The 26,474-nt window shown below is 51.9% G+C and overlaps 1 protein-coding gene across 1 annotated transcript in view; it reads left to right on the top strand.

Annotated features, from left to right (window-relative positions):
* Nucleotides 1-542: 542 nt before the first annotated feature.
* Nucleotides 543-26,474, top strand: part of hectd1 (HECT domain containing 1) — a 33,766-nt gene continuing 7,834 nt past the window's right edge. Inside the window, exons 1-38 of the mRNA XM_070842149.1 lie at nt 543-737; nt 5,572-5,738; nt 6,392-6,541; nt 6,626-6,860; nt 8,500-8,727; nt 8,801-9,082; nt 9,178-9,448; nt 9,687-9,763; nt 9,876-9,974; nt 10,105-10,219; nt 11,219-11,393; nt 11,594-11,732; nt 11,916-12,086; nt 12,464-12,686; nt 12,781-13,044; nt 13,562-13,773; nt 13,874-14,020; nt 14,140-14,234; nt 14,712-14,817; nt 14,912-15,046; nt 15,191-15,330; nt 15,698-15,910; nt 16,429-16,539; nt 16,632-16,798; nt 16,893-17,069; nt 20,171-21,172; nt 22,649-22,870; nt 23,416-23,549; nt 23,660-23,816; nt 24,007-24,077; nt 24,280-24,431; nt 24,519-24,573; nt 24,698-24,926; nt 25,044-25,126; nt 25,205-25,332; nt 25,480-25,681; nt 25,822-25,959; nt 26,394-26,474. The exon at nt 26,394-26,474 is cut by the window's right edge and continues 401 nt beyond it. Of these exons, the coding sequence (XP_070698250.1) occupies nt 6,402-6,541; nt 6,626-6,860; nt 8,500-8,727; nt 8,801-9,082; nt 9,178-9,448; nt 9,687-9,763; nt 9,876-9,974; nt 10,105-10,219; nt 11,219-11,393; nt 11,594-11,732; nt 11,916-12,086; nt 12,464-12,686; nt 12,781-13,044; nt 13,562-13,773; nt 13,874-14,020; nt 14,140-14,234; nt 14,712-14,817; nt 14,912-15,046; nt 15,191-15,330; nt 15,698-15,910; nt 16,429-16,539; nt 16,632-16,798; nt 16,893-17,069; nt 20,171-21,172; nt 22,649-22,870; nt 23,416-23,549; nt 23,660-23,816; nt 24,007-24,077; nt 24,280-24,431; nt 24,519-24,573; nt 24,698-24,926; nt 25,044-25,126; nt 25,205-25,332; nt 25,480-25,681; nt 25,822-25,959; nt 26,394-26,474 (6,576 nt within the window). The 5' untranslated portion in view covers nt 543-737; nt 5,572-5,738; nt 6,392-6,401. The remainder of the gene's footprint in view (nt 738-5,571; nt 5,739-6,391; nt 6,542-6,625; nt 6,861-8,499; nt 8,728-8,800; nt 9,083-9,177; nt 9,449-9,686; nt 9,764-9,875; nt 9,975-10,104; nt 10,220-11,218; nt 11,394-11,593; nt 11,733-11,915; nt 12,087-12,463; nt 12,687-12,780; nt 13,045-13,561; nt 13,774-13,873; nt 14,021-14,139; nt 14,235-14,711; nt 14,818-14,911; nt 15,047-15,190; nt 15,331-15,697; nt 15,911-16,428; nt 16,540-16,631; nt 16,799-16,892; nt 17,070-20,170; nt 21,173-22,648; nt 22,871-23,415; nt 23,550-23,659; nt 23,817-24,006; nt 24,078-24,279; nt 24,432-24,518; nt 24,574-24,697; nt 24,927-25,043; nt 25,127-25,204; nt 25,333-25,479; nt 25,682-25,821; nt 25,960-26,393) is intronic.

Raw genomic sequence — 26,474 nt, 5'->3', positions numbered from 1 at the left:
ATCTGTCGGGATACAACTGGAGCTTCTAATCACATCAGAGTGAGTAATGATCATATGTTTTAACATTAATAATTATCAATTCAGTAAAGATCAAAACACTCCTTAATGTGAATAAATGCCTGTTAGATTCACACATCACACAGTGATAACTGGTCCTGGTATTTATAGCTCATCATTACGTCCATTAAAATATGTACTAATTCCTTTCTGTTCTTGTTTAAAGGTGAAACTGAGCCTAACACCAACCCTAAAACAATGCTAAAGATTTTGGTCTTTTTTCATTTTTAAACACAGGCCAAACAAAATGTACTTTTTTACTTCATATTGTTATTTGAACATCTTATTTTTTATTAAACTTTGTCGCTATTCATTCACACAGAACCATTAATGCAGTGGCAAAATGAGGAGAAAACATAACAAACTGAGGTGAAAAAACACAGAACAGGAGAGGAAAAATGAGCCGTCCTGTATACCGAGCCTAGTGGTGTTTGGTATTTCCGAGCTGAGGGGCAGCCCCTGAACGCGGCAGCAGCCGTCGGCTCAGCTCCATTTCAGTCCGGCTGTCCGCTGGCCGCCTCCCGTCCACTCTGACCTTTTCACACCCGCTCCGAAGAAATGGGAACGCCTTGACTGGACCCCCGGTATCGGAGATAGACACAGCCCTCCGCGCTTCGGTTGGACCCAGAAGATCTAAACTGATACCTCCGTTCATCGTCTCTGTGCCGAAAAGAAAAGCGGTGAGTGGCTCATCCCGCAGGTACCAGCCAGCCCGGGCCGGTGTCGCTCGTGGTGAGTGTCCGCGGCTGCGCTGCGGCCTGTCGGCTCTCCCGGAACTCGAGCCCCGCGGTTCGCTTTTGGAGTTGGAGGCCGCGGACGCAGTTCGCTCTCTACGGGGACGTTAACGGTGTGATTAAAACACACAAGCCGGGATATTGTTGTTTGTCGGCGGGGCGGTGAAGCAGCGAAGGTTTCCTGCTGGTTATGAATCCGGTTTTCTCACAGAAAGCCGAGGATGCTGCTGTTATATCAGCTAACGTTAGCGTCTAGGTTAGCTAGCGTGGTGCCAGCCGGCTAACATTAGCCGGGTTCAGTTACTTGTCATTTAGTTCTTTGCCGGATAACAAACCAGCTCATACCATCGTGTCAGACCACTGGCCTCTCGGTTGTGTGTTTCGGACATTTTCTGGCTGTTACACGTCGTTTTACCGGCCTGACAACATCGCAGTTGCCGATCACCGTTACGTTAGCAGGTCTAAGCTAACAGCTAACGGCTGCTGCTGAGAAACTGGCAGCAACTGTGTAAGTTGGCCATTAAAGCGGCTCCACAGTTCGCTGCGGGGCTTAGCGTCACCGGTAACGTATCCCTGCCATATCCTCTTATGTTGGTGTGCTGTGATGAAATAATCAGGCTCCTAATGCCCCGGACTCGAGCTGAAGTAGGGGGTCACACAGCTAGCTCGGTCAGCTGCGGCTGAACCTCGTAATCTCCCCAACAACAAGTGAGTTTGAGCCCCAAACAAAGAGGGTCAGTGAGAGCAGGAGGCTGAAGACGGTCCTCCCGTCACCACAACACTCATGTCTCTGTGTCCGTGCTGAGAGATCAGCCTCAGCACTACGGTCCACCCACCATCTGTTCTGGAGCTTTCTACCATGTCTCACTGCCCTCCTCCTCTGATGGAGGAGCTGTAGCTGTGAGCAGTTAGAGATGATCTCGTCCATGCTGGTGTAACAGTCTAACTTTGTGAAGTGTTTCCTGGAGTGTAGAGACCAGGTGGTGACTCAGTCTGACCAGAAACCCAAACAAGTACATGTTAAACTTCACTACTACATTTGTCAGTCAGTAAACATCTACTTTTCCACCTCTTGCTGTACACTTAGTCATGACTTAATCATCAGGTTGTTTTCAGTCAGTGACTAATGGGTTAATATTAAAGGGTCACTCCCCTGTTTCTCCCCCTCTGTCCTCTGTGTCCACATCCTGGTGTCTGAGTGACTGGTAGGTAGTAAAAGTGTTGGAACTGGTCCAGTAGATCACCTCAGCCAGCAGACACCAAACGGGCTGCAATGGCTGCAACGTGATCCTTTGGGACAACTGCACCTGATCACAGTAGGTCCACTAAAAGAGCTTGTTTGATCCACTGACAGCCGTTCTATCGCTCTCTGCACACACACCAGACTCCATTGATAAAAACAGTAATTTTACTTGACAGGACACAGGAGCTGCTGGTCGTCTGCCTCCATCAGTTAGTCAGTGGTGTTGTGTGGCTCCAACACAGTATTTGTGTAACACACAATAACACGAAGAAGCAAAGCAGACAGACGGACCCCAGAATATGTGGAGAGGGCCCAGGGTGAAAACAAGTGGAATTCTTTAAAGGCCGGAGGAGAAAGGAAAGTGTGTTTTCTGCTGCTCGCTGACCTCAATCTGGACTTAGAAAGTGGACACAGGACACCCAGAGGGTTAAAGGGGTGAAAACCAAACCTCGTGACGGGCTGAGTGACAGGCTGGCCGTGGGTCCTGCTGTGGTCGCCCTGGGCCGGAGGGGGAGGAGGTCAGGACGCTCTCTGACGAGTTGTGATGATTAATCTGTTGATAAGAGGATCTGTCCTGCACAGCCTGTTTCTATCCAGGCAGACAGACAGCCCGACAGGCCGCCTGGCTTCAAATTAGACCCTAATCAACTTAGCCTGGACCCAGCAGACTCCCAGCAGACTCCCAGCATGCCGTGCTGCGGTGCCACACTACTGAACAGAGCCACTGACCTGCTGCTTTGTTCCAGAAATCCTGGAAAGTCAGGAGGATGTCAGTTGAGAGGCTCTCTGACCTCCTCCAGCTGCTTACTAACGTGTCAGGCAGCACGGAGTCCTTTTGATAATCGGCTGAACATTTGACAGCATCATGGAAAGGATCCCCGCAGAGGTGGTTTAACAAACACACCAGATTCCTTTGACAAAAAGTCATTTTACTGTGTGTTACACAAATATTATTTTGGATCTGAACTCTTTAAAACACCAAAGTCCCACAGTAACACAAACACACTGACTGATGGAGGCAGCAGCAGAGCAGCAGCTCCTGTGTTCTGTTCTCTAGAATCCCTGTTTTAGTGAATGTAGTCTGGTGTGTGTGCTGTTTGTGGTTAAACCAAAAGGATCTTCCAGGTCTCTCTCTGTAGGGATCCTTTCCATGATGCTGTGAGTTTTATTTAAAAGAACAGATAATGTTAGTTAGATAATGTTAGTAATTTTCCTCTTCAGGTTGTTTGTGTTGTGACCTAAAACACTGGACTCCCCAATAGTCTGTTTAAAAAGAAGAAGAAGAGTATTCTCACATTAATTTTCACTTGTTTCTTCCACTTTCTAATCCAGAGGTTCTGACTGGTGTTTGCTGTGTTTTTAGAGCAAATGATTGATGAAGAAGGCGCTGAGATGTTTGATAAGGACAGTCACTGCTGGTTGCTGGTGGTTTCTGTCTGGATAAAAGCAGCTGATTGCAGTTCTTTGTGTTTAAACCTCTCCATTGTTCCAGCACTGTGATTGGATCTCTTTATGCTGATGAGGTGGGGGGGTGGACTGGTTGACTCGTCTCAGGTGTTGAGGTGAGGGTCCCAGGCTTTTAGACCCTGTATCAGTAAAGCTACTGTTAAGGTTTCCGGGCAGCAGCAGAGCAGCAGCTCTAAAACCCCTGTTTTAGTGAATGTAGTCTGGTGTGTGTGCTGTTTGTGGTTAAACCAAAAGGATCTTCCAGGTCTCTCTCTGTAGGGATCCTTTCCATGATGCTCTCACACACTTAGAATAACACTCTGAGCCTGTCAGTGGATCAAACAAGCTCTTTTAGTGGACCTACTGTGATCAGGTGCAGTTGTCCCAAAGGATCACGTTGCAGCCATTGCAGCCCGTTTGGTGGCTGCTGGCTGAGGTGATCTACTGGACCAGTTCCAACACTTTTACTACCTACCAGTCACTCAGACAGAGAGGATCATGGGTAGAAACAGTTCCCCTCTAAAAGTTGGAAAGACTTATATTTGTGGACCCTGACCTTGTTTTTGGCTCCTGAACTCTTCCGTCCTCAGCAGTTCCACATGTGGGGGGGTTTCTGTAACTGTTTCAACATGTTTGTGTTGACTCCTCAGAGTTCTTCACTGTGGCAGGCACTGTTTAAATGTCTGCAGCTGAGTAGATTAAACCTGGATGTTGAAGCTTTTGTGTCAAAGGGATCAGAAGGAGGAGGTGTCAGGTCTGCCCCCGCTGTGGTTCCCTGCTCTGCTCTCCCCCCTCACCAAAAGCTCTTCATACGGTGTCCCTAAACCACATTTCCTCTGATGGACTCGGCGTCCTCCCTCCCATTGTCGAGGGTTTTCACATTCGACGTGCTTCAGACTTGTTGTGGCTCCGAACGTCTCCCCGCCTGTCGGACTGAAGGGGGGGTTGTTAAGCTCTGAGGTTCCAGCTAGCAGTGACAACATGGAGTGAAATGAGCCCGGCAGACGCTGACCGTCCTCCAGGTTACCGCTGCCGCTCCGGTCTGGATCTGTCTAATGAGGGGGGGGGCGACACATGATGTAGTAGAAGTTCTACCTGAAGGCTTTGGCAGCTGCTCATTGGTCCAGGACTCATTCACATCCTGCACTTTGTGAAGCGCCTTGTTTAAACTGCTGCAGTCATCCAGAATGTGTCCACTGTCCTGTGCAGTCATTCAGGAATTATCCTGTGCCCTTTAGAAACAAACGCAGCCACACAGGAATCTGGACGAGGGGCGGTCCGATCCCTCATTGGATCCTTTCAGGTAGTTTTTAGGACCCAAACATTCAAAATGTTTGGAACCTGAAGCTCCCAGGTTCGTACTGAGCTGAAGGATGTCAGCTTCCAGCTTACGTTTTCACACTCATTAAACGTGTCCTCTCCCTTTTCCCCTCGTGCTGTGAGGCACTGGGGGGGCTGTGTTCCAGCTGCAGGAGTCAACACAGTGGAGATACTAACTCAGCGCTGTCATTCAGCAGATATCAGGCAGCAAGTGTTGCAGAAGGCGTTTGTTTGGTTGACTTTGACGTTTCTCCTCTCAAAGTGAAGATGGTCGGCCGTGTTCGTTCTGTAGAGTCAGAATGAGACTAAAGAGACGTCATGAATCAAGGATTCAACGAGGGACTCGATTGCCGCAGAGCTTAATAAATCCAGATAGTTTACAAAGTTGGAAATGGATACAGAAAGACCTGTATACACAAGCTATAGGCATCCAGGAATTATCCAGTGCCTCATATAAACAAGGTTATGCTAGAATCATCCAGGAATTATCCAGTGCCCTGTTTAAACATTCACACGGTGGAACAGTCAACCAGGAATTCCTCCTGGATCATTCTTAGTCACCCAGGAATTATCCAGTGTCTTTAACATAAACAAGCTGGAGTCACCCAGGAATTATCCAGTGTCTTTAACATAAACAAGCTGGAGTCACCCAGGAATTATCCAGTGCCCTACATAAGCCATGATTAATGATGATTTCATGTGAACAAAGTGACTGCGTGTCGCTCTCTGTCTCTGCTGTCATTATTTAAATTTCCTGCTGTTCGTTTGCAGGTGGAGAGACTACATGTCCCAGAAACCCCTGTGAGAGCGAGCCACTTCTTCCTCGTCCCCGGTTCCCATCTCCCTCCGTCCGGTTGGTTGGATGAGTCCCAAACAGCGACAGAACTTTGAGCAGTGATTGGGCGCTGAGCCAGACCGGGCAGCCAACGGGGAGCCAGGTGAGAGGTCAGGTGATGTGAGTGTCTGTCAGAGCGGGAGAAAGTGCTCAGCCTGACATCTGCAGCTCAGCTCCGGTCTGAGGAGGAATCCTGCTGTCTGTGTGTTCCACAGATAAAGCAGCAGACTCCTTCTCTCTGTGAGGTAGAACCAGTGGTTTGTCAATGGAGTCTGGTCCAACAAATTCTATAATGTCTGAATGTATTTACGGGCTGTGTACGGTCACCCTGTAGGGTGTGAGGTGATCGCTGCCCCCGCTGAACGGCCTGGTCCGTCCAGAGAGTGAGCACCACAGAACCTGGTTCTATTATTCAGTTTGAAGAAGGTCATCAGCAGGCTGCGGCCGTCCTCCTGCTCTGACTGTTAGCCTCTCTGCTAGCACCGCTCCAGTACCGCCTGTGTAGTGAAACTGAGCCGTCATCAGTGTTATTTACCTGGAATCAGCTCTTTGCTGCTCTACAAACAATAGATGCCTCAGCAGCTGCTTCTGCTTTGGTGTGAGAAAAAAGAACTGAATTCTGGGAAAACTGACATCCAGCTGAAACTAGTTGGTTTTTATTTTGGGGCTCAGAAATTCAGACATTTCAGGGACTGTTCATTAAAGCTGTGCATCGGCTTTAGCTTATTAACAGTGTGCCGTGTTGTGTCCCTGAAGGCTAGCCATCATGACGGACGTAGACCCAGACACCCTGCTGGAGTGGCTGCAGATGGGGCAGGGCGATGAGCGGGACATGCAGCTCATCGCTCTGGAGCAGCTCTGCATGCTGCTGCTCATGTCGGACAACGTCGACCGCTGCTTCGAGACGTGAGTTCTCACTTTGTGGTGGCGCACGATGCTCGTCGGGAATCCAGAGGTCTGACCGTCTCTCCTCCTCCTCGTCCTCTCCAGGTGTCCTCCTCGGACGTTCCTCCCGGCGCTGTGTAAGATCTTCCTGGATGAGAGCGCCCCCGATAACGTGCTGGAGGTCACGGCCAGAGCCATCACCTACTACCTGGACGTGTCGGCAGAGTGCACCCGGAGGATTGTGGGAGTGGACGGGGCCATCAAGGCACTGTGCAACCGGCTGGTGGTGGTGGAGCTCAACAACAGGACGAGCAGAGACCTGGCCGAGCAGTGCGTCAAGGTAGGAGGTCAAATACGTGGTCTGAGTGTTAATAGGTCCACTAAAAGAGCTTGTTTGATCCACTGACAGGCTCAGAGTGTTATTCTAAGTGTGTGACAGCATCATGGAAAGGATCCCTACAGAGAGAGACCTGGAAGATCCTTTTGGTTTAACCACAAACAGCACACACACCAGACTACATTCACTAAAACAGGGATTTTAGAGAACAGGACACAGGAGCTGCTGCTCTGCTGCTGCCTCCATCAGTTGGTTAGTTCAGATCCAATATAATTGTAACACAAAATAACACAGAAACTCTTTTTAAATATCGAACTCGTACAGTAACACCAACTAAACAATTGAAACAGCAGCAGAGCAGCAGCTCCTGTGTCCTGTTCTCTAAAATCCCTGTTTTAGTGAATGTAGTCTGGTGTGTGTGCTGTTTGTGGTTAAACCAAAAGGATCTTCCAGGTCTCTCTCTGTAGGGATCCTTTCCATGATGCTGTCACACACTGATAATAACAAGTGGACATACGTTGCTGTATCATACATATCAGTTCTTAAGAATCCTGTTATTGATATCATCTGTTTCACTCAGCCCTGCTCTGTCCCATCAGTCCTGTGGTCTCATTATGTCCTGTTGGAACAGACAAAGGCTGCAGCTCTGCTCCCAGCTTTGACCGAACTAAGGGGCTTTGTTGCAGCACTTTTCTCTCCCTAATATAAAAACTAAAGCTCAGAGTCGGCGTGGCTCTGCCGCCGGCTTCACCGTTTTTATCTCATTATTGGGCGCCCGTGGCCGTGATGTCATCTGTTTGATAAGCTGGGTCAGACAGCAGCGGGGTGTTTTGTTCTAGTGAAATCTCATCACAGAGTGGCCGTCTGTGAGGACGCCTCAGTTATCTGCTGCTCTGTTATTATCCTGAACCGAGAGGCAGCAGGTTAACTGAGGCCAAGACGGGACGCTCACAGGGCCCAGAGCAGCAGACAGTTGGTGCTTCACTCTCTGTAATGTCAGTTAGGATTTATTTATTCACAACATGTTATTTATGTAGAATATGTAGTCATTTCTTGAGAATATAATGTTGTTCAGATGATCACACACACACACACACACACACACACACACACACACACACACACACCACAAAACAAAGCTGCTTGTGCGTTTGACTTCTGGAGACGAGTGAAACCACAAGCAGGAGATCCTCAGCCATGTGAACACTGGTCACAGGACAGTGGTGTTCTTTGTTCAGGGCTCCGCCCCCTCTGGTCAGCTGACACAAGGACAAACATCTCTAGTTTGATGCTCTTAGGTGCTGGTGGAGCAACATGTTTCCAGGTTCCACATGGTGGATGGTGGACATCTGATTTCCACTCTTTGTGTCTTTGAAGAGAAGAGGAAAGGTTACTAGTAACTACTAGTTAGTACTAGTTAGTAGTAGGGTGACTTTGGTGTTGGTCAGTTCAGGAGGCAGGAGGCAGCAGCTCCTGAGTTCAGGATATGAACAGAGAGGATCCAGGGTTAAAACGACCTAGTTCTGTTTTAATTGATGGAATTCTGCCACAGTGACAGTTTTTACTAAAACCTTTCATTTCAGTTCAGGTGGACCTCCGGCTCAGACTGCTTCTAATGAGTGTGTGTGTGTGTGTTGTGCAGGTGTTGGAGCTGATCTGTACCCGGGAGTCTGGCGCCGTGTTCGAGGCCGGCGGTCTGAACTGCGTGCTGAGCTTCATCAGAGACAGCGGTCACCTGGTCCACAAAGACACTCTGCACTCGGCCATGGCCGTGGTGTCCCGACTCTGTAGCAAGATGGAGCCTCAGGACTCGTCCCTGGAGACCTGCGTGGAGTCTCTGTCCAGCCTCCTCAAGCACGAAGACCACCAGGTAACCACGGAGGAGTCGGCCTGTTTCTCAGCAGCTGTTTCCTCCGCAGAGCTAACCACTTCCTGTCCTCCAGGTGTCCGACGGTGCTCTGCGCTGCTTCGCCTCATTGGCCGACAGGTTCACTCGCCGTGGCGTGGACCCCGCCCCTTTAGCCAAACACGGCCTGACGGAGGAGCTGCTGTCCCGCATGGCGGCCGCCGGCGGCACGGCGTCGGGGCCCGCCTCTTCCTGTAAGCCCGGCCGGACCTCAACGGGCGCCACGCCCTCGGCCCCGGACTCCAAACTGAGCAACCAGGTGTCGACCATCGTCAGCCTGCTGTCCACGCTGTGCAGAGGGTCGCCGCTCGTCACACACGTAGGTTCACCCTCTGGAAACACTGAAGCACAAGCAGCTTTAAACAGGTCAGTCTGTCTTTGGGCTCTGATTTGGTCTCCTCCGCTCCCCTCCAGGACCTGCTGCGCTCGGCGCTGCCCGACTCGATGGAGTCCGCTCTGGGAGGAGACGAGCGCTGCGTGCTGGACACCATGCGGCTGGTGGACCTGCTGCTGGTGCTCCTGTTCGAGGGGCGGAAGGCGCTGCCCAAATCCACGGCGGGGTCGACGGGTCGGATCCCCGGCCTGCGACGCCTGGACAGTTCAGGAGAGAGATCGCACCGACAGCTCATCGACTGTATCCGCAGCAAGGACACCGACGCTCTGATCGACGCCATCGACACCGGAGGTAACGACACAGACGCTCACGTTCTCCTGCAGTGAGCAGCACCGCTCTGTGGAAACACTGCTTCCTCTGGAGGCGCAGCATTAACTCAAGGGTCCCTTCAGACGCTCCCATGACACATGAGAAGTGTTTCCCTCTGAAACGTAGTGGAGCAGAAGTATTACGCTGTATTTAAGCACAGTGTTGCAGCGGCCGTCTTGTTGTGAGCGACAGAAAAGTCACGTCCTGCTTTCTGTTGCAGCTTTTGAGGTGAACTTCATGGACGACGTTGGACAGACGCTGCTCAACTGGGCTTCAGCTTTTGGCACACAGGAAATGGTAAAAAACCAAAACAGCTCTTAATGCTGTTGTGGTTCAGTAAATGTAATCTAGTAATATTCCAGGTGTGTGACATGGTAGAGCTGCTCTCACCTGTTTGTTGTTGTTTCAGGTGGAGTTTCTATGTGAGAGGGGGGCCGACGTCAACAGGGGTCAGAGGTCGTCCTCACTACACTACGCTGCCTGCTTTGGACGCCCACAAGTAGCTAAGGTAACACACACACACACACACACACACAGAGTCAGATTGTGGTGACCCTTCCAGGTGTCCTGCTTAGCTTCTGAGTGTGTGAGGATCTTTGTGTAATTATATTTGGTCTTGTGATGTGTGTGTGTCTCAGACTCTGCTGCGTCATGGAGCCAACCCTGACCTGAGAGACGAGGACGGGAAAACTCCTCTGGACAAAGCCAGAGAGAGAGGACACAGTGAGGTGGTCGCCATACTGCAGTCCCCCGGTTAGTACTCAGTAGTACTGCGGTCCCCCGGTTAGTACACAGTAGTACTGCGGTCCCCCGGTTAGTACTCAGTAGTACTGCGGTCCCCCGGTTAGTACGCAGTAGTACTGCAGTCCCCCGGTTAGTACGCAGTAGTACTGCAGTCCCCCGGTTAGTACGCAGTAGTACTGCGGTCCCCCGGTTAGTACGCAGTAGTACTGCGGTCCCCCGGTTAGTACGCAGTAGTACTGCGGTCCCCCGGTTAGTACGCAGTAGTACTGCGGTCCCCCGGTTAGTACGCAGTAGTACTGCGGTCCCCCGGTTAGTACACAGTAGTACTGCGGTCCCCCGGTTAGTTCGCAGTAGTACTGCGGTCCCCCGGTTAGTACGCAGTAGTACTACGGTCCCCCGGTTAGTACGCAGTAGTACTGCGGTCCCCTGGTTAGTACACAGTAGTACTACGGTCCCCCGGTTAGTTCACAGTAGTACTACGGTCCCCCGGTTAGTACGCAGTAGTACTGCGGTCCCCCGGTTAGTACGCAGTAGTACTGCGGTCCCCCGGTTAGTACGCAGTAGTACTACGGTCCCCCGGTTAGTACACAGTAGTACTACGGTCCCCCGGTTAGTACGCAGTAGTACTGCGGTCCCCCGGTTAGTACACAGTAGTACTACGGTCCCCCGGTTAGTTCACAGTAGTACTACGGTCCCCCGGTTAGTACACAGTAGTACTGCGGTCCCCCGGTTAGTTCACAGTAAGCCTCATTGTGATGAGCTGAAGCTGATCCATCATCCTGGTTGACGCCCTCTAACACACACTGTAAACAGGAGGAGACTGAGAAAAGCTTCAGGAGTTCAGGAGAAGTTCTCCATCCAGCCTGGAGCTTTTGATCAGTGGATCCAAAATGTAGGATCCAGCTTTTAACTGCCTCAGCTGATCAGTAGCTGAAAAGAAGGCAGCAGCACCCCTGGGTACGACAAGCTTAGGATGATTATTATACTGTGTGTGTGTGTGTGTTGCAGGAGACTGGATGTGTCCGGTGAACAAGGGCGACGACAAGAAGAAGAAGGATGTGAACAAGGAGGAGGAGGAGGGCAGCGAGCCCAAAGGAGACCCAGAGATGGCCCCCATCTACCTGAGGAGGCTTCTGCCTGTTTTTGCACAAACCTTTCAGCAAACCATGCTGCCTTCTATTAGGTAAAACACTGGACTGCACCTTTAAGACATTTGACCACGACAGTCCTGATCCTCCATGTGAGCCGTTGGCATGGCAACGGGAGCAGAAAATTCAGTATAGAAGTTATTAAATGAAGTCTTTCACAGTGAAAGACAATAAATGTGTTATTTTTAGGATGATTATTAAACTGTTCTGTGTGTGTGTCTGTGTGTGTGTGCAGGAAAGCCAGTCTGGCTCTGATCAGGAAGATGGTTCACTACAGCAGTGAAGTCCTGCTGAAGGAGGTGTGTGACAGCGAGACGGGACACAACCTGCCCACAGTGCTGGTGGAGATCACTGCTACTGTGCTCGACCAGGAGGTACGTACACACACACACACACACACACACACTCTGAGGGGATCTACTGGACCAGTTCCAACACTTTTAGTACCTACCAGTCACTCAGACACCAGGATGAGGACAGGCTGGTCTTTCTAACCCTGGGTTACACTCTAAGGTCGAGGTTGAACTCGCTGATGGCTGATATTTCTTGTGTCGCAGGACGATGACGACGGTCACCTCCTGGCTCTGCAGATCATCAGAGATCTGGTGGATAAAGGTGGAGACGTCTTCCTCGACCAGCTGGCTCGACTGGGAGTCATCAACAAAGTGTCCACACTGGCTGGACCGGCGTCCGACGATGAGAACGAGGACGAAGCCAAACCGGAAAAGGTACAGAGAGAGAGTGTGAGAGACACACAGCGTTTGTTCCTTCATCATGTCTGCTTGTGTAGCTTTGTCCGTCAGTGTATAAACACCAAACTCACAGCGTTAACACAGGGGGGACACGGGGGGGCGGGGGGGTCTCATAGAGAAACAAGTCCTGAATCAAAGCAGAATGACCCTTTAAATCTAATAAAATGTATTTTGGTTTGGGAGTGAAATTTGATACAATCATTGAGCCTCTGACTAAAGCATGCAGGGCAGCGGGCCCCCAGGACCAGGACCAGGGCTGGGGAGGGAAACTCTGAAGGAAGAAACATTAAAACACCTTTCTCTGTGTGTGTGTGTGTGTGTGTGTGTGTGTGTGTGTGTGTGTGTGTGTGCAGGAGGAGGAGGCTCAGGAGGACGCCAGGGAGATCCAGCAGGGGAAGCCGTACCACTGGAAGGACTGGTCCATCATCAGGGGGAGGGACTGCCTCTACATCTGGTCAGACGCCGCTGCGCTCGAGCTCTCCAACGGCTCCAACGGCTGGTTCAGGTTCATCCTGGACGGGAAGCTGGCCACCATGTACTCCAGCGGGAGTCCAGAGGGGGGGTCGGACAGCTCCGGTACAAACCCAGAGCACCGTGAACACACTCTGTGATCTTGGTTGTCTTCATCGCTGTGGCTCAACTCTTTGTGTCCTCTCTCCTCCTCGTGCAGAGTCTCGCAGTGAGTTCCTGGAGAAGCTGCAGCGGGCGAGGAGTCAGGTGAAACCGGTCACAGCCAGTCAGCCCATCCTGTCCAGCGTGGGTCCCACCAAGCTGACGGTGGGGAACTGGTCCCTGACCTGCCTGAAGGAAGGAGAGATCGCCATCCACAACTCGGACGGGCAGCAGGCCACCATCCTGAAAGAGGACCTGCCGGGCTTCGTCTTCGAGTCCAACCGAGGAACCAAACACTCGTTCACCGCCGAGACCTCGCTGGGTGAGTGTCCACTGCACGTCAACACAAACCCAAAGAGCAGCGGAGAGTTTGAAACCTGTAGCTGCAGCTCACTGCAAGTTAGAGTCACTTCAGTGTAGACAGAAGCTCGATCTGTCGTCACTGAACAGAAAACATCACTGCTACAAAGACTCCTACCACAGAGATGAGCCAGGAGTGAGGCGGTGCGCCGAGCTGCTTCCTGTACGACTCTGAAAGGCTTCTGGTGCGTTTGAAGCAGTCGGCTCCCTTTTAGAAGCCGACAGAAATAGAACAGACTGGGTTAAAGAGGCCGATGAGGTCCTCTGACTGAACTGAATCATGCTGTCGCAGACATAAGATATCAGATCTAATATTGTAAACACGGCTCACTCAGACTGGCGGACATTAAGGAGAGAAACCTCACAGCTCAGAGATCATCTGCTGAGACAGTGTGTCCTGCTGACCAGCCAAAGGTAACTGTTGTATGGAAGCGAGTGTGTAGGTTGACGCTGATGTGTGTGTGTGTGTGTGTGTGCAGGCTCAGAGTTCGTGACGGGCTGGACCGGGAAGCGAGGCCGGAAGCTGAAGTCGAAGCTGGAGAAGACGAAGCAGAAGGTGAAGAGCATGGCGAGGGAGCTGTACGACGACCACTTCAAAGCCGTGGAGAGCATGCCCCGAGGGGTGGTGGTCACCCTGAGGAACATCTCCACACAGCTGGAGTCCGCCTGGGAGCTGCACACCAACAGACAGGTACACACACACACACAGAGCTGTGGGGTAATCAGCTTCTGTCCACAGTGTGTCAGCGAGCTGCAGGGATGAACTGTGGCGTGTTGTTGTTTTCTGACAGTGTTTTGAGGGGGAGAACACGTGGAGGGACCTGATGAAAACGGCTCTGGAGAACCTGATTGTAGTTCTGAAGGATGAAAACACGATTTCTCCGTATGAGATGTGCAGCAGTGGCCTCGTCCAGGCTCTGTTTACTGTCCTCAACAATGTGAGTGCTCCTTTTTAAAACCACTATCCAGCCAGGGATCACATGACCGCACCTTACAAACATGGTGGCATCCTTAAAGATGTAGAAAGTGACGCCTGTCTGTCTGTCTGCCTGTGCAGAGTGTGGAACTGGACCTGAAACATGATTGTAAGCCTTTAATGGAGAGGATCAATGTCTTTAAGGCGGCTTTCAGCGAGAATGAAGACGATGAAAGGTAATGGCACAAAACACCAGCTGACACGTTCACGTCCTGAGGCCCTGCACCCCCCACATGTGTTACATGAGTCAGTGTTGATGTGCCAAAAAAAAGTTGACAAAAATAGTAATTTTACCACACAGGACAGTGGACTTATTGTGATTTCAATGTCTTTAAAAGGTTAGTTTGGAAATGAACTGATACTTTAAAGCACCAAAGTCCCACATTAACACAAACACACTGACTGATGGAGCAGCAGCTCTAAAATCCCTGTTTTAGTGAATGTAGTCTGGTGTGTGTGCTGTTTGTGGTTAAACCAAAAGGATCTTCCAGGTCTCTCTCTGTAGGGATCCTTTCCATGATGCTGTCACACACTTAGAATAACACTCTGAGCCTGTCAGTGGATCAAACAAGCTCTTTTAGTGGACCTACTGTGATCAGGTGTCTACCTATATCTTTAAACCTGAACTTAACCCCGTGTTTGTGTGTTTGCAGCCGACCAGCTGTTGCCTTAATCCGTAAACTGATAGCTGTCCTGGAGTCAATAGAACGTCTACCTCTGCACCTGTACGACACTCCAGGGTCCTCATACAACCTACAGGTGAGTGTCACTGCGTCCTGGTCTGTTTCCCGTCAGACTCTCTGCTTTTGTCTCTTCTGAAGAATGAACTTAACGGGGCGTGTGTGCTCGTCAGATCTTGACGAGGAGGTTGCGTTTCCGTCTGGAGCGAGCGCCGGGAGAGACGGCTCTGATCGACCGGACGGGTCGCATGTTGAAGATGGAGCCGCTCGCCACCGTGGAGTCTCTGGAGCAGTACCTGCTGAAGATGGTGAGGACACACCTTGATGTGACTGTGCTGAGTGGAATTAGCACGATCCTCGTTATCTGAGGGCTTCACCCAAGAAACACTGAATCAAAGGTGAACTCTAGTTCACTTTTAATGCCCCCCCCCCTCCCCCTTCTCATCCTCCAGGTGGCGAAACAGTGGTACGACTTCGAGCGGTCGTCCTTCGTCTTTGTGAGGAAGCTGAGGGAAGGCCAGACCTTTACATTCAGACACCAACACGACTTTGACGAGAACGGAATCATCTACTGGGTCGGAACCAACGCCAAGTGAGTCCAGCAGCTCCAGACTGACTGGAAACAGCTTTAGTTTAACGGACCGAATGTTTTTCCAGAACCTCACAGTTTATGCAGCACAGAGCGTTTTGTTAATAAGCAGGGCTGATTAACTTAACAGATTTTGGTCTGATCTTTTTTTGTGAATATCCAAGCAAATAAAACCTGGTAAATGTCTGAGATTCCAGTTATGAAAGAGGTTTTAAAAAAGCTCTTCAAGCCGTCTCCTCAGTTAACCAGTAGTTTTAAACTGGTTCCTTTTTCCAGGGAAGCTTTAGACCAGACATTAGGAACATCGTCACAGCTGGAATCTGTTTCAGCTACATTTTTATCTAATGTGCTTCATTTCTGTTCCAATCAGGACGGCCTATGAGTGGGTAAATCCTGCTGCCTACGGCCTGGTGGTGGTGACATCATCAGAGGGGCGGAACCTACCCTACGGGCGATTGGAGGACATCCTGAGCCGGGATAGCTCCGCCCTCAACTGCCACACCAATGATGACAAAAACGCCTGGTTTGCCGTCGACCTCGGCCTCTGGGTGATCCCCTCAGCGTACACCCTGAGACATGCCAGGTAACGAAACAAACACACCCTGAGACACACCCTGAGACACGCCAGGTAACGAAACAAACACACCCTGAGACACGCCGGGTAACGAAACAAACACACCCTGAGACACACCCTGAGACACGCCAGGTAACGAAACAAACACACCCTGAGACACACCCTGAGACATGCCAGGTAACGAAACAAACACACCCTGAGACACGCCAGGTAACGAAACAAACACACCCTGAGACATGCCGGGTAACGAAACAAACACACCCTGAGACACGCCAGGTAACGAAACAAACACACCCTGAGACACGCCGGGTAACGAAACAAACACACCCTGAGACACGCCGGGAAAGAAACAAACACACCCTGAGACACGCCGGGTAACGAAACAAACACACCCTGAGACACGCCGGGTAACGAAACAAACACCCCCTGAGACACAATAAAAGGAACACACCTGTACTGGTAACATTTGCCAAATCCCAAAGAACCAAATCCCTGACAGGATCTCCTCTGGGCTCCTCCTCCTACAGGGGTTATGGCCGCTCTGCGTTGAGGAACTGGGTGTTCCAGGTGTCGAAGGACGGCCAGAACTGGACGACTCTGTACACCCATGTAGACGACTGCAGCCTCAACGAACCGGGGTGAGTCATCCCTCCTGTGTCAATAAACTGATCAATACACAGACGCCCTTCTGCACAGCTGTGATCTAAGTGTGTGTGTGTGTGTGTGTCAGGTCGACGGCCACGTGGCCTCTGGACCCGTCCAAAGAGGAGAAGCAGGGGTGGAGACACATCAGGATCAAACAGATGGGGAAGAACGCCAGCGGTCAGACCCACTACCTGTCCCTGTCGGGTCTGGAGCTGTACGGCACCGTCACCGCCGTCTGTGAGGACCAGCTCGGTGAGGCCGCCACCTCCCGCTCCCTCCTCTCTGTGGCCGACGCACCGGTCGAATGTTAGACGCTAACCGTCCTCCCTGTGACGTCCTCCCTCAGGTAAAGCTGTGAAAGAGGCGGAGGCGAACCTTCGTCGGCAGCGCCGCCTGTTCCGCTCCCAGGTGATGAAATACATCGTCCCGGGGGCGAGGGTCGTCCGCGGCATCGACTGGAAGTGGCGCGACCAGGACGGCAACCCGGCCGGAGAGGGCACGGTCACCGGAGAAGCTCACAACGGTAAGACGTGTGCAGGGAGGACCGACCGAAAGGAAAACTAAAACCCACCGTTGATCCTGCAGCTTCAGAGGACGACGGACTCACAAAGCCACCGGTCTGACTGCCGGAGTCAAAGTCCGCTCACCTTTCAAACCTTTTCTCCTCCTCAGGTTCTGGTCCGGCTCCGTGTCTGTGCTCAGAGGCTCCACTGTGGGCAAATATTTGTGTCAGCAAGTTCTGAACTTAAAAACTTTGAATTTAGAAGTTCACAGTTTGAGCGGCTCAGTTCTTTAGTCACTACATGTTGTCCCCTCAGTGTTGGAACTGGTCCAGTAGATCACCTCAGCCGGAACTGGTCCAGTAGATCACCTCAGCCGGAACTGGTCCAGTAGATCACCTCAGCCAGAACTGGTCCAGTAGATCACCTCAGCCAGAACTGGTCCAGTAGATCACCTCAGCCAGCAGCCACCAAACGGGCTGCAATGGCTGCAACGTGATCCTTTGGGACAACTGCACTTTTAGTGGACCTGCTGTGATCAACACTTTGTCATGTAGACTCCAGAAGGACCCAGGTTTAAAACCAGCTGAGTCCAGTGACAGGGTCACACCTTGCTGCTCACATATCGGCCCACAGTCAGCGCTCACGCTCTGTAACCTGTGAAACAGGATCTAAACTCTGCAGGTTCATGTGCGAAGGAGGGAACATTTCTGCAGTAACCTTTTCCTCCCTGAACTTTCCTCCTCCTGTTCCTTTCCTTTTCACTCCTGCTTGCCGCTCGCTGCCCTCGAGCTTTCACCTTCACCATCCAGCCACAGACGGACAGGTTGACGGGGACTTTTACACCGAGGGGGACATGTTTTCCAGGTGACTCATGTAAGATGGCCGTCTGGAGAAAAAGGTGCTCTGTGACGCGGTCGACACGCCCGTCCGTCTTTCACAGAGAGCTGGAGCTGATTTTACTGTCAGATAGAACATCTGACAGCAGCAGTGTGCCAGCTAACGTTAGCCTTAGCGGCTAGGAGGTTTACTGTTGCTTGGCAACCCCATCAGCTGCTCCAGGACTAACATCAGTTGTCCCTTGTTGGCTGTTGTGGCTCAGGAAGCAGAGCTGTGATCATCCAGATTTGAAACCGCTGACACCTGATGAGCCGGAGCAGGTCTGGAGGACTCTGGGTGCCAGCATCTCGTTTTCACTCGTTCACTCCTCAAAGACCTCCTCTGATTTGTTAGTCACAGCGTTTTTCATGTTTTATTCTCTAAATGGACCATAATGTACTGAATGAGCGTCCTGCTGTGCTGAAGAAGACAGTAAACTAGAGACTGAGAGCAGAAACTGTTCACTGAGCTGATCAATCATTTCCTCATTGACTTCCATCTTCTTCCTCCTTCAACACAGCAGGATGTTCATTTAGTAGATTATGGTCCCATTCAGACCAGGAAGAGGGGGGGCTTTAGGGCGGGGCTACCTGCTCACTAACCAATCAGAGGAGGTCTTCTTGGACTACACATCACTTCTGGCTCCAAAAAGATGGTGACGCCCATAAAGCCAAACTCGAGGCTTCAAACTGGGTGACGTCACCGTGACTTCCTATAGACAGTCAGTGGTCACATGACCGACTTGGGCCCAACAGCGGTCGGTGCCGAGGTCCCAGACCAGACCTCTCCACCGGTCGGGGGGGTCGGGGAGGGCTGATTCAGGGGTAAATGGGCCCATAAATGTTTTGCAGCTGTGACGACTGACGTGACCCTCACATCCTGTTAGATCAGCCCGGACGCTCACCGTGACAGACTCCTCCTGCTCCTCCTGCTCCTGCTCCTCCTGCTCCTCCTGCTCCTCTGCTCCTCTCTGTGTTTCCATGTGTTTACTCAGATCTGATGTTCTGTCAGTGAGCTTGGAGACGCCACCAGCAGCTGAGCTGATCATCATTTTGTCACATCATGAACCAGGACTGTTTTATTGTTTCTCAGTTTAAGTTCTTCCTTTGTGGCTGTGACGCTTTGCGTTTGCCAGAAATATTTTCTACTTGTGCTTTGATTGTCATTTTCTGTGACTGTGTTCATATTTTTCTCTCTCATCGCTCCACCTGGACCAAAAGCTCCTCGAGTGCAGCGAACAGATCGTTCTTTAGAGCAGCGCTTCAATATAACTACCATCCATGATGAGCTCCACAGTACAGGCCCCTCCTGAGCCGTTCACACATTTAACCTCAAATAAACCACGAGTTCCACTCAATACGCTCGTCTTAAAGGTGCTTCAGCAGAGCGTGTGAAAGACCAGTGTTAATGTCAGAAAGGATTTATGTGTAGCTCACAGCAGGACTCCACCCTCCTCAAAAAGAAGTGACGGTGATCCTCCACACAGACAGTCAACCTGTAACTACCGTGTTTTTAGGATTGGTTACCTGCTCATTAAGAGTTGTTAATGCAGTCATTTCATTTATTTATTGCTTTTTTCCGTCAGTTTTGTTCAAAAACAAAGTGAAATGTAGTTTATGTGGTATTTTTGTCGTTAATGAGGTGAAACTTAACACTTAAACACAACAAAAGAGCAGCACACACTTCAGGAGCCTCTAAAAAAATGACTTTTTGAGACAAACTAATTAATTAATGTCAAATGCTGCAATAAAAAGCTGAGGATGGACACCACCACCACTAACGAGAAATGATGAGGAGGGTCGGACTCCACTAACAGCAGCTTTTGTGTTCCAGCCGACATTAAACAGTAATTATCACCATTAGAAAGATGAATATTTGCTGCCTGATGGTTTTATGTCTCGGTGCTACAGACCAGACGGGAAGAACAAAGATAAATGTTCACTGTAACAAGTAACATTTCTAGAAAAGAGGCTTTAATGGGCCAGCAGCCGGCCCGTCTCTCTGCGCCGTACTTCTTTCTGATCAGACGCGTGTGGTCGTCATGGTTTCGCCGTGACTTTAAAGGAACACTTCACCCAAAGTGTGCCGCGGTGGTCTGGTCCAGTGTGGAGCTGTGTGGAGCTGCTCTGACTGTTAGCTGCTTCTCTGCTGTCTGTCTGCCTCCCTCTCTCTCTGTCTGTCTCTCTCTCTGCCGGGTCTCTGACATCCATCCGTCCGTCTCCCTCCTATCTCTCTGTCCATCCAGGCTGGATTGATGTAACCTGGGATGCTGGCGGCTCTAACTCTTACCGTATGGGCGCTGAAGGGAAGTTTGACCTCAAGCTTGCTCCAGGGTACGACCCTGAGTCGGCTGCCACAGCGCCGTCACCCAAACCTGTCTCATCCACTGTTTCAGGCCCCGCCTCCTCCACGGTGGGACCCTCTGTGACGCCGGCGGCCAGCGGCGGCACCACCACCACCACCTCCTCTTCGTCGTCCTCCACCTCGTCCTCCTCGCAGCAGCAGTCTTGGAGCAGCCTAGTGAAAAATAACTGTCCCGACAAGGGCGGGGCCGTGTCGCTGGGCGGGGCCAGCTCCTCCAGCAGGAAGGGCAGCAGCAGCTCCGTGTGCAGCGTCGCCTCCTCCTCCGACATCAGCCTGAGCTCCTCCGCCGGGCTGCCGGGCGCGGGGGGGCTGCGCCTGGAGAGGAGGGCCGAGGGGCTGCTGCTCGACCAAGGCTCCGGGGTGGGCGGAGTAACGGGAGGCGGGGTCGGCTCTGACGGACAGCAGCATGAGCCGATCGTAGTGCTGTCCTCCGCGGCGGAGGGCGGGTCCGGCTCGGCGTCCAGCTCCGGCACGCTCACCGCCGACACCCCTGCCCCCGGCGACGAAGCCAGAAACAAAGACTCATCTACGGCGACCGCCGTCGACCCGGCGACCGCCATCTCCATGGGGCTGGTGAGCGTGAGCTCCCCCGACGTCAGCTCGGTGTCGGAGTCATCCAGCAAGGACACGCCTTCCCAGAGGCCTCTGTGCTCCGCGGCTAACGCCCGGATGTCCGTCAGCTCTCTGCTGGCCGCCGGCGCTCCCATGAGCTCCAGCGCCAGCGTGCCCAACCTGTCGTCACGGGAGGCGAGCCTCATGGAGTCCTTCGTCCGCAGAGCGCCCAACATGTCGCGCACCAACGCCACCAACAACATGAACCTGAGCCGCAGCAGCAGCGACAACAACACCAACACACTGGGCAGGAACGTCATGAGTACCGCCAGTGAGTACTGCAGTATTACTACACTGATACTGCCAGGGAGTACTGCAGTATTACTACACTGATACTGCCAGGGAGTACTGCAGTATTACTACACTGATACTGCCAGGGAGTACTGCAGTATTACTACACTGATACTGCCAGGGAGTACTGCAGTATTACTACACTGATACCGCCAGGGAGTACTGCAGTATTACTACACTGATACCGCCAGTGAGTACTGCAGTATTACTACACTGATACCGCCAGGGAGTACTGCAGTATTACTACACTGATACCGCCAGGGAGTACTGCAGTATTACTACACTGATACTGCCAGTGAGTACTGCAGTATTACTACACTGATACCGCCAGGGAGTACTGCAGTATTACTACACTGATACCGCCAGGGAGTACTGCAGTATTACTACACTGATACTGCCAGTGAGTACTGCAGTATTACTACACTGATACTGCCAGGGAGTACTGCAGTATTACTACACTGATACTGCCAGTGAGTACTGCAGTATTACTACACTGATACCGCCAGGGAGTACTGCAGTATTACTACACTGATACTGCCAGGGAGTACTGCAGTATTACTACACTGATACCGCCAGTGAGTACTGCAGTATTACTACACTGATACCGCCAGGGAGTACTGCAGTATTACTACACTGATACCGCCAGGGAGTACTGCAGTATTACTACACTGATACTGCCAGGGAGTACTGCAGTATTACTACACTGATACCGCCAGGGAGTACTGCAGTAGTATTGCAGTAGTACTACAGCAGTACTGCAGTAGTACACTGAGGTGTGAGCCAACAGTCTTCAGGCTGTACACAGGATGAATGACAGGAACTGATCTCAGCTGTCTGTCAGTGTTTGAGCCGTCAGGCCTGAGGACTGCTGGGTAATGTAGTCTGCACTAACTAATCAGCACTCACTAACTTCAACAGCCTGAAACGGTTAGTGCCCCCCCTGCAGGCCGTAGACAGGTTAGTGCCCCCCCTGCAGGCCGTAGACAGGTGCTGCTGTCTCTTCACCGCCTGGTTAACCTTTGTGGTTTTGCTGCATCACAACAATCTCAACAGTTTAGTTTGAACACTTACAGATTAAAAAGTGAAGGAGACTAAAATAAAGTCAGATTATTATCAGTATCTTTCTGAGCCACGTAGTGGCTGTTTAAAGGCCAAAACAGAGAAACTAACTGAGTCCTGTCCTCGTCCTGGCAGTGAATACTAGTATAGTAACAGTAGAATAGCAGTAACAGCCTCCACTGTGGACTACAAGCACCAAAAGCTGAAATCGGAGGCAGGACGGGCGCTCCGGTCTGCATCCTGCTGGGCAAACAGCATGAGCCTCCTCCAGCCAATCAGCAGCTGTGTTGCGGTCAGCTGACTGGAGCGTAACGAGCTTCACCTGCTGCTTTGTGTCTCTGGTTCCTGACAAACTAACCGCCGCTCTGTTGGCGTCTGTCTGTCTGTTTGTTTGCAGCCTCTCCTCTCATGGGCGCTCAGAGCTTTCCTAACCTCACCACCACTGGCACCACCTCCACCGTTACCATGTCAACCTCCATAGTAACCAGCAGCAATAACGTAGCCACGGCCACCACGGGGCTGTCGGTGGGCCAGTTGCTTAGCAACACCCTGACGACCAGCCTGACATCCACGTCCAGCGAGAGCGACCCGGGCCAGGAGGCCGAGTTCTCCCTCTATGGTTGGTGACCCCCCCCACACACACACACACACACACACACACACACCCTGCTTCAGCTAACCTGCAGCCTAACTCCGCCCACATCAGGGAGCAGAATAACCAGCTGAAACATCGCGTTTGGTCACATTAATGGTTTATTAATACATTTCTGCTGTTGATTGGTGTGTGTGTGTGTGTGTGTGTGTGTGTGTGTGTGTGTGTGTGTGTGTGTGTGATGTCGTGCACGATCTAAGGTGGTTTAACCACAAACAGCCGTTCTATGGCTCTCTGCACACACACCAGACTACATTCACTAAAACAGGGGTTTTAGAGCTGCTGCCTCTATTGGTTAGTTTATCTGCATCATGGAGACACTTTGGGGGAAAAGTTTGTTTAAAATAGAGAAATGTTTTGACAGAAAATACAAACCATCAGGAACAAAACTGCAGCTTGTGTTCGACCTTGTGGGTTATTTTCATGAATCCACCGAGTGGGTAAAACTCTTATTTCCCTTTGCTGCTTTGACCAACGCAGGGTTTCCTCACGTCTCTCTCTTCCTCCTGCAGACTTCCTGGACAGCTGTCGTGCCAACACGCTATTGGCTGAGCTGGACGACGAGGAGGACCTCCCAGAGCCCGACGACGACGATGACGAGAACGAAGACGACAATCAGGAGGACCAGGAGTACGAGGAGGTCCTGGTAATGGTCCTCTTTGTTAGTTTGTTCTTGTTCGTGGGTCTTAAAATGATGCTGCGGTAACAGGAAGTGATGTCAGAGCATGTGACCAGAGTGTGGCCGCTGTCCTGCAGGAGGAGGAGGAGTACGAGACCAGAGGAGGTCGCAGGAGGACGTGGGACGACGACTTCGTCCTGAAGAGACAGTTCTCCGCTCTGGTCCCCGCCTTCGACCCCCGACCAGGAAGAACCAACGTGCAGCAGACCACCGACCTGGAGATCCCCCCGCCAGGTACGGAGCGCAGGGAGGGTCAAAACAGTCAACTCAAACCAAAACATACACAGAGAACAAGATTCCAGGCCAGCTAACGACACACAGACAGAAGTTTGATTCTGATTAAAGTGGAGACAAACTTTCAGTGTAAAACTTTGTTTTATTACATTTTATTCATTTTTAAATTCTTGTTCCTTTTTCCTGTCAGGGACTCCTCGCTCGGAGGTTCAGGAGGAGGTGGAGTGTGCTCCGTCTCCACACCTCGCTCTCACCCTGAAGGTAAGACCTCAGTGAATGATGACTGTCTGTCACCAGGTCTGGAGGCTCAGCCTTTAAAGGGCCACTCCACCGTTCCACCCCTGGTCCAGGGGGAGAACCCCTCTACCGTTTTATAGATCCTGAAGGTTGGAAAACTTGTTCTAAAGGTACAAATGTGCCTTTTAAGAGTTGCTCCTGTGTGTGTGTGTGTGTGTGTGTTTAGGTGGCCGGGCTGGGTACGACCCGGGAGGTGGAGCTTCCTCTGTCCAACTACAAGTCGACCATCTTCTACTACGTCCAGCGGCTGCTGCAGCTCTCCTGCAACGGAGCCGTGAAGACGGACAAACTGCGGCGCATCTGGGAGCCCACGTACACGTAAGAGGAGGGCCGAGCGTGTGGGGGCGCCACAGTGGCCTCTTCACAGGCGTCTGGGTTTTTACTCTGGCTGTTTTTGTCCCGCAGGATAATGTACCGAGAGCTGAAGGACTCGGACAAAGAGAAGGAGAGCGGGAAGATGGTGAGTGCTGCTGTAAACACTGATGTTTCTGTCAGAGACCCGACCAGCTGTTCCTGTGTCAGCACTTTTCCCTCAAACGTCAGAATGAACCCCCTCCTCACCTCGGCCCGTCTCTCTCCTCCAGGACTTATGTGAGCACAGTATTGGCGTCGGGGGTCGTTCCGGCGGTCTGAGCCCGAGCTCCGTTTCGGCCAATCAGAGCAGTGAGATCCTGGGCGTGGCCCGGGAGGCGGCGCAGGCGAAGGCGGGCTGCAGCCAGAACGCCTGCGGGGTGGAGGACGTCCTGCAGCTGCTGCGCATCCTCTACATCATCGGAGGAGACGCCACCTCCAACGCCCGCACGCTGCAGGAGGGTAAGACGAGCGACACACACACACACACACACACACACACACACACACACTATTATACTGAGAGTGAAAATGTGTTTTTCGGTCTGTCAGCTTTAAGGACTGAATTTGTTTTTTCAGATTTTGACGAGCTGCAGTTCAACGCGTCTCCAGAAGAGTTCACCAGTAAGAAGATCACAACCAAGATTCTGCAGCAGATCGAGGTCAGTTTTACTGAGACAAGAAGGTGTTTAAAGGAGAGAGAGCGACAGGATGCTGATCAGTGTGTCTGTGTTTCCCAGGAGCCTTTGGCTCTGGCCAGCGGCGCTCTGCCCGACTGGTGTGAACAGCTCACCTCCAAGTGTCCTTTCCTCATCCCCTTCGAGACCCGACAGCTCTACTTCACCTGCACGGCGTTCGGAGCGTCCAGGTGAGTGTGAAGACGGGAGGAAGAGGGGGACAGACCCCCACACTCCCTGACTGAGCCCCCCCAGACTGACGCACAATAAGCTGGGACCTGACCCCCGTCCCCGTCCTTGACCTCTGACCTCTGACCTCTGACCCGGTGTGTCCACAGGGCCATCGTGTGGCTCCAGAACCGGCGGGAGGCGACCATGGAGCGCTCCCGGCCGTCTACCACGGTGCGGCGGGACGACCCCGGGGAGTTCAGGGTGGGGCGGCTCAAACACGAGCGAGTCAAAGTCCCCCGAGGAGAAGCCATGATGGAGTGGGCCGAATCCGTCATGCAGCTGCACGCCGACAGGAAGTCTGTGCTGGAGGTGAGAGGGCGACACAAAGACTCAGCTCAGGGTGACGGTGCTCCGTTGCCATGGAGACTGAGACTGTTTAGATGGAAATAAATCCACATTTAGGGGCTCATAGGAACCGTGTGTCTCTGACTGTGTGTGTGTGTGTGCAGGTGGAGTTCCAGGGGGAGGAGGGCACTGGTCTCGGTCCGACTCTGGAGTTTTACGCTCTGGTGGCTGCAGAGTTTCAGAGGACGTCTTTGGGGATCTGGCTGTGTGACGACGACTTCCCCGACGACGAGTCCCGACAGGTGGGACCCAAACGGCTTGTTTTGGGATCCGGGGGGGGGGGGGGATTTATTGGGTCAAATTATAAAATGACCAGACCTGCATGTTTAAGGGCAGAGAGAGATTCATGGACACAGAATCCAGAGCAGCAACACTAAAACTGGGGCCGGTCTACTTGCTGGAGTGCTACACTAGGTTTCATTACAGAGAGTCTACTGATCTCTGTCCAGGTATTAGTCAGAGCCCCATGTGTTTCTATGGAAACGGATCCAACTGGCAACAAGTTCTTTATTTTGAGGACACATTGATCAGACAGGTTCTCCAGTAGGTTAGTTAGCTGCTACTGAAGCCTGGAGGCTCTGAGGAAGCACAGAAAAGCACTGAAGGCGTAGAGGTGTGTGTGTGTGTGTGTGTGTTACCTGGAATCTTACAAACATGACTCCCTGGGGTGTTTCAGGTGGACCTGGGCGGGGGGCTGAAGCCTCCTGGTTTCTACGTGCAGCGCTCGTGCGGCCTGTTCCCGGCGCCGTTCCCTCAG

Source organism: Pempheris klunzingeri, chromosome 13 (assembly GCF_042242105.1).
Source record: "Pempheris klunzingeri isolate RE-2024b chromosome 13, fPemKlu1.hap1, whole genome shotgun sequence".
In the NCBI taxonomy this organism is placed as follows: Eukaryota; Metazoa; Chordata; class Actinopteri; order Acropomatiformes; family Pempheridae; genus Pempheris; species Pempheris klunzingeri.
Note: the sequence above shows the minus strand (reverse complement) of the source record. Positions and strands in the feature narration are given on the sequence as shown.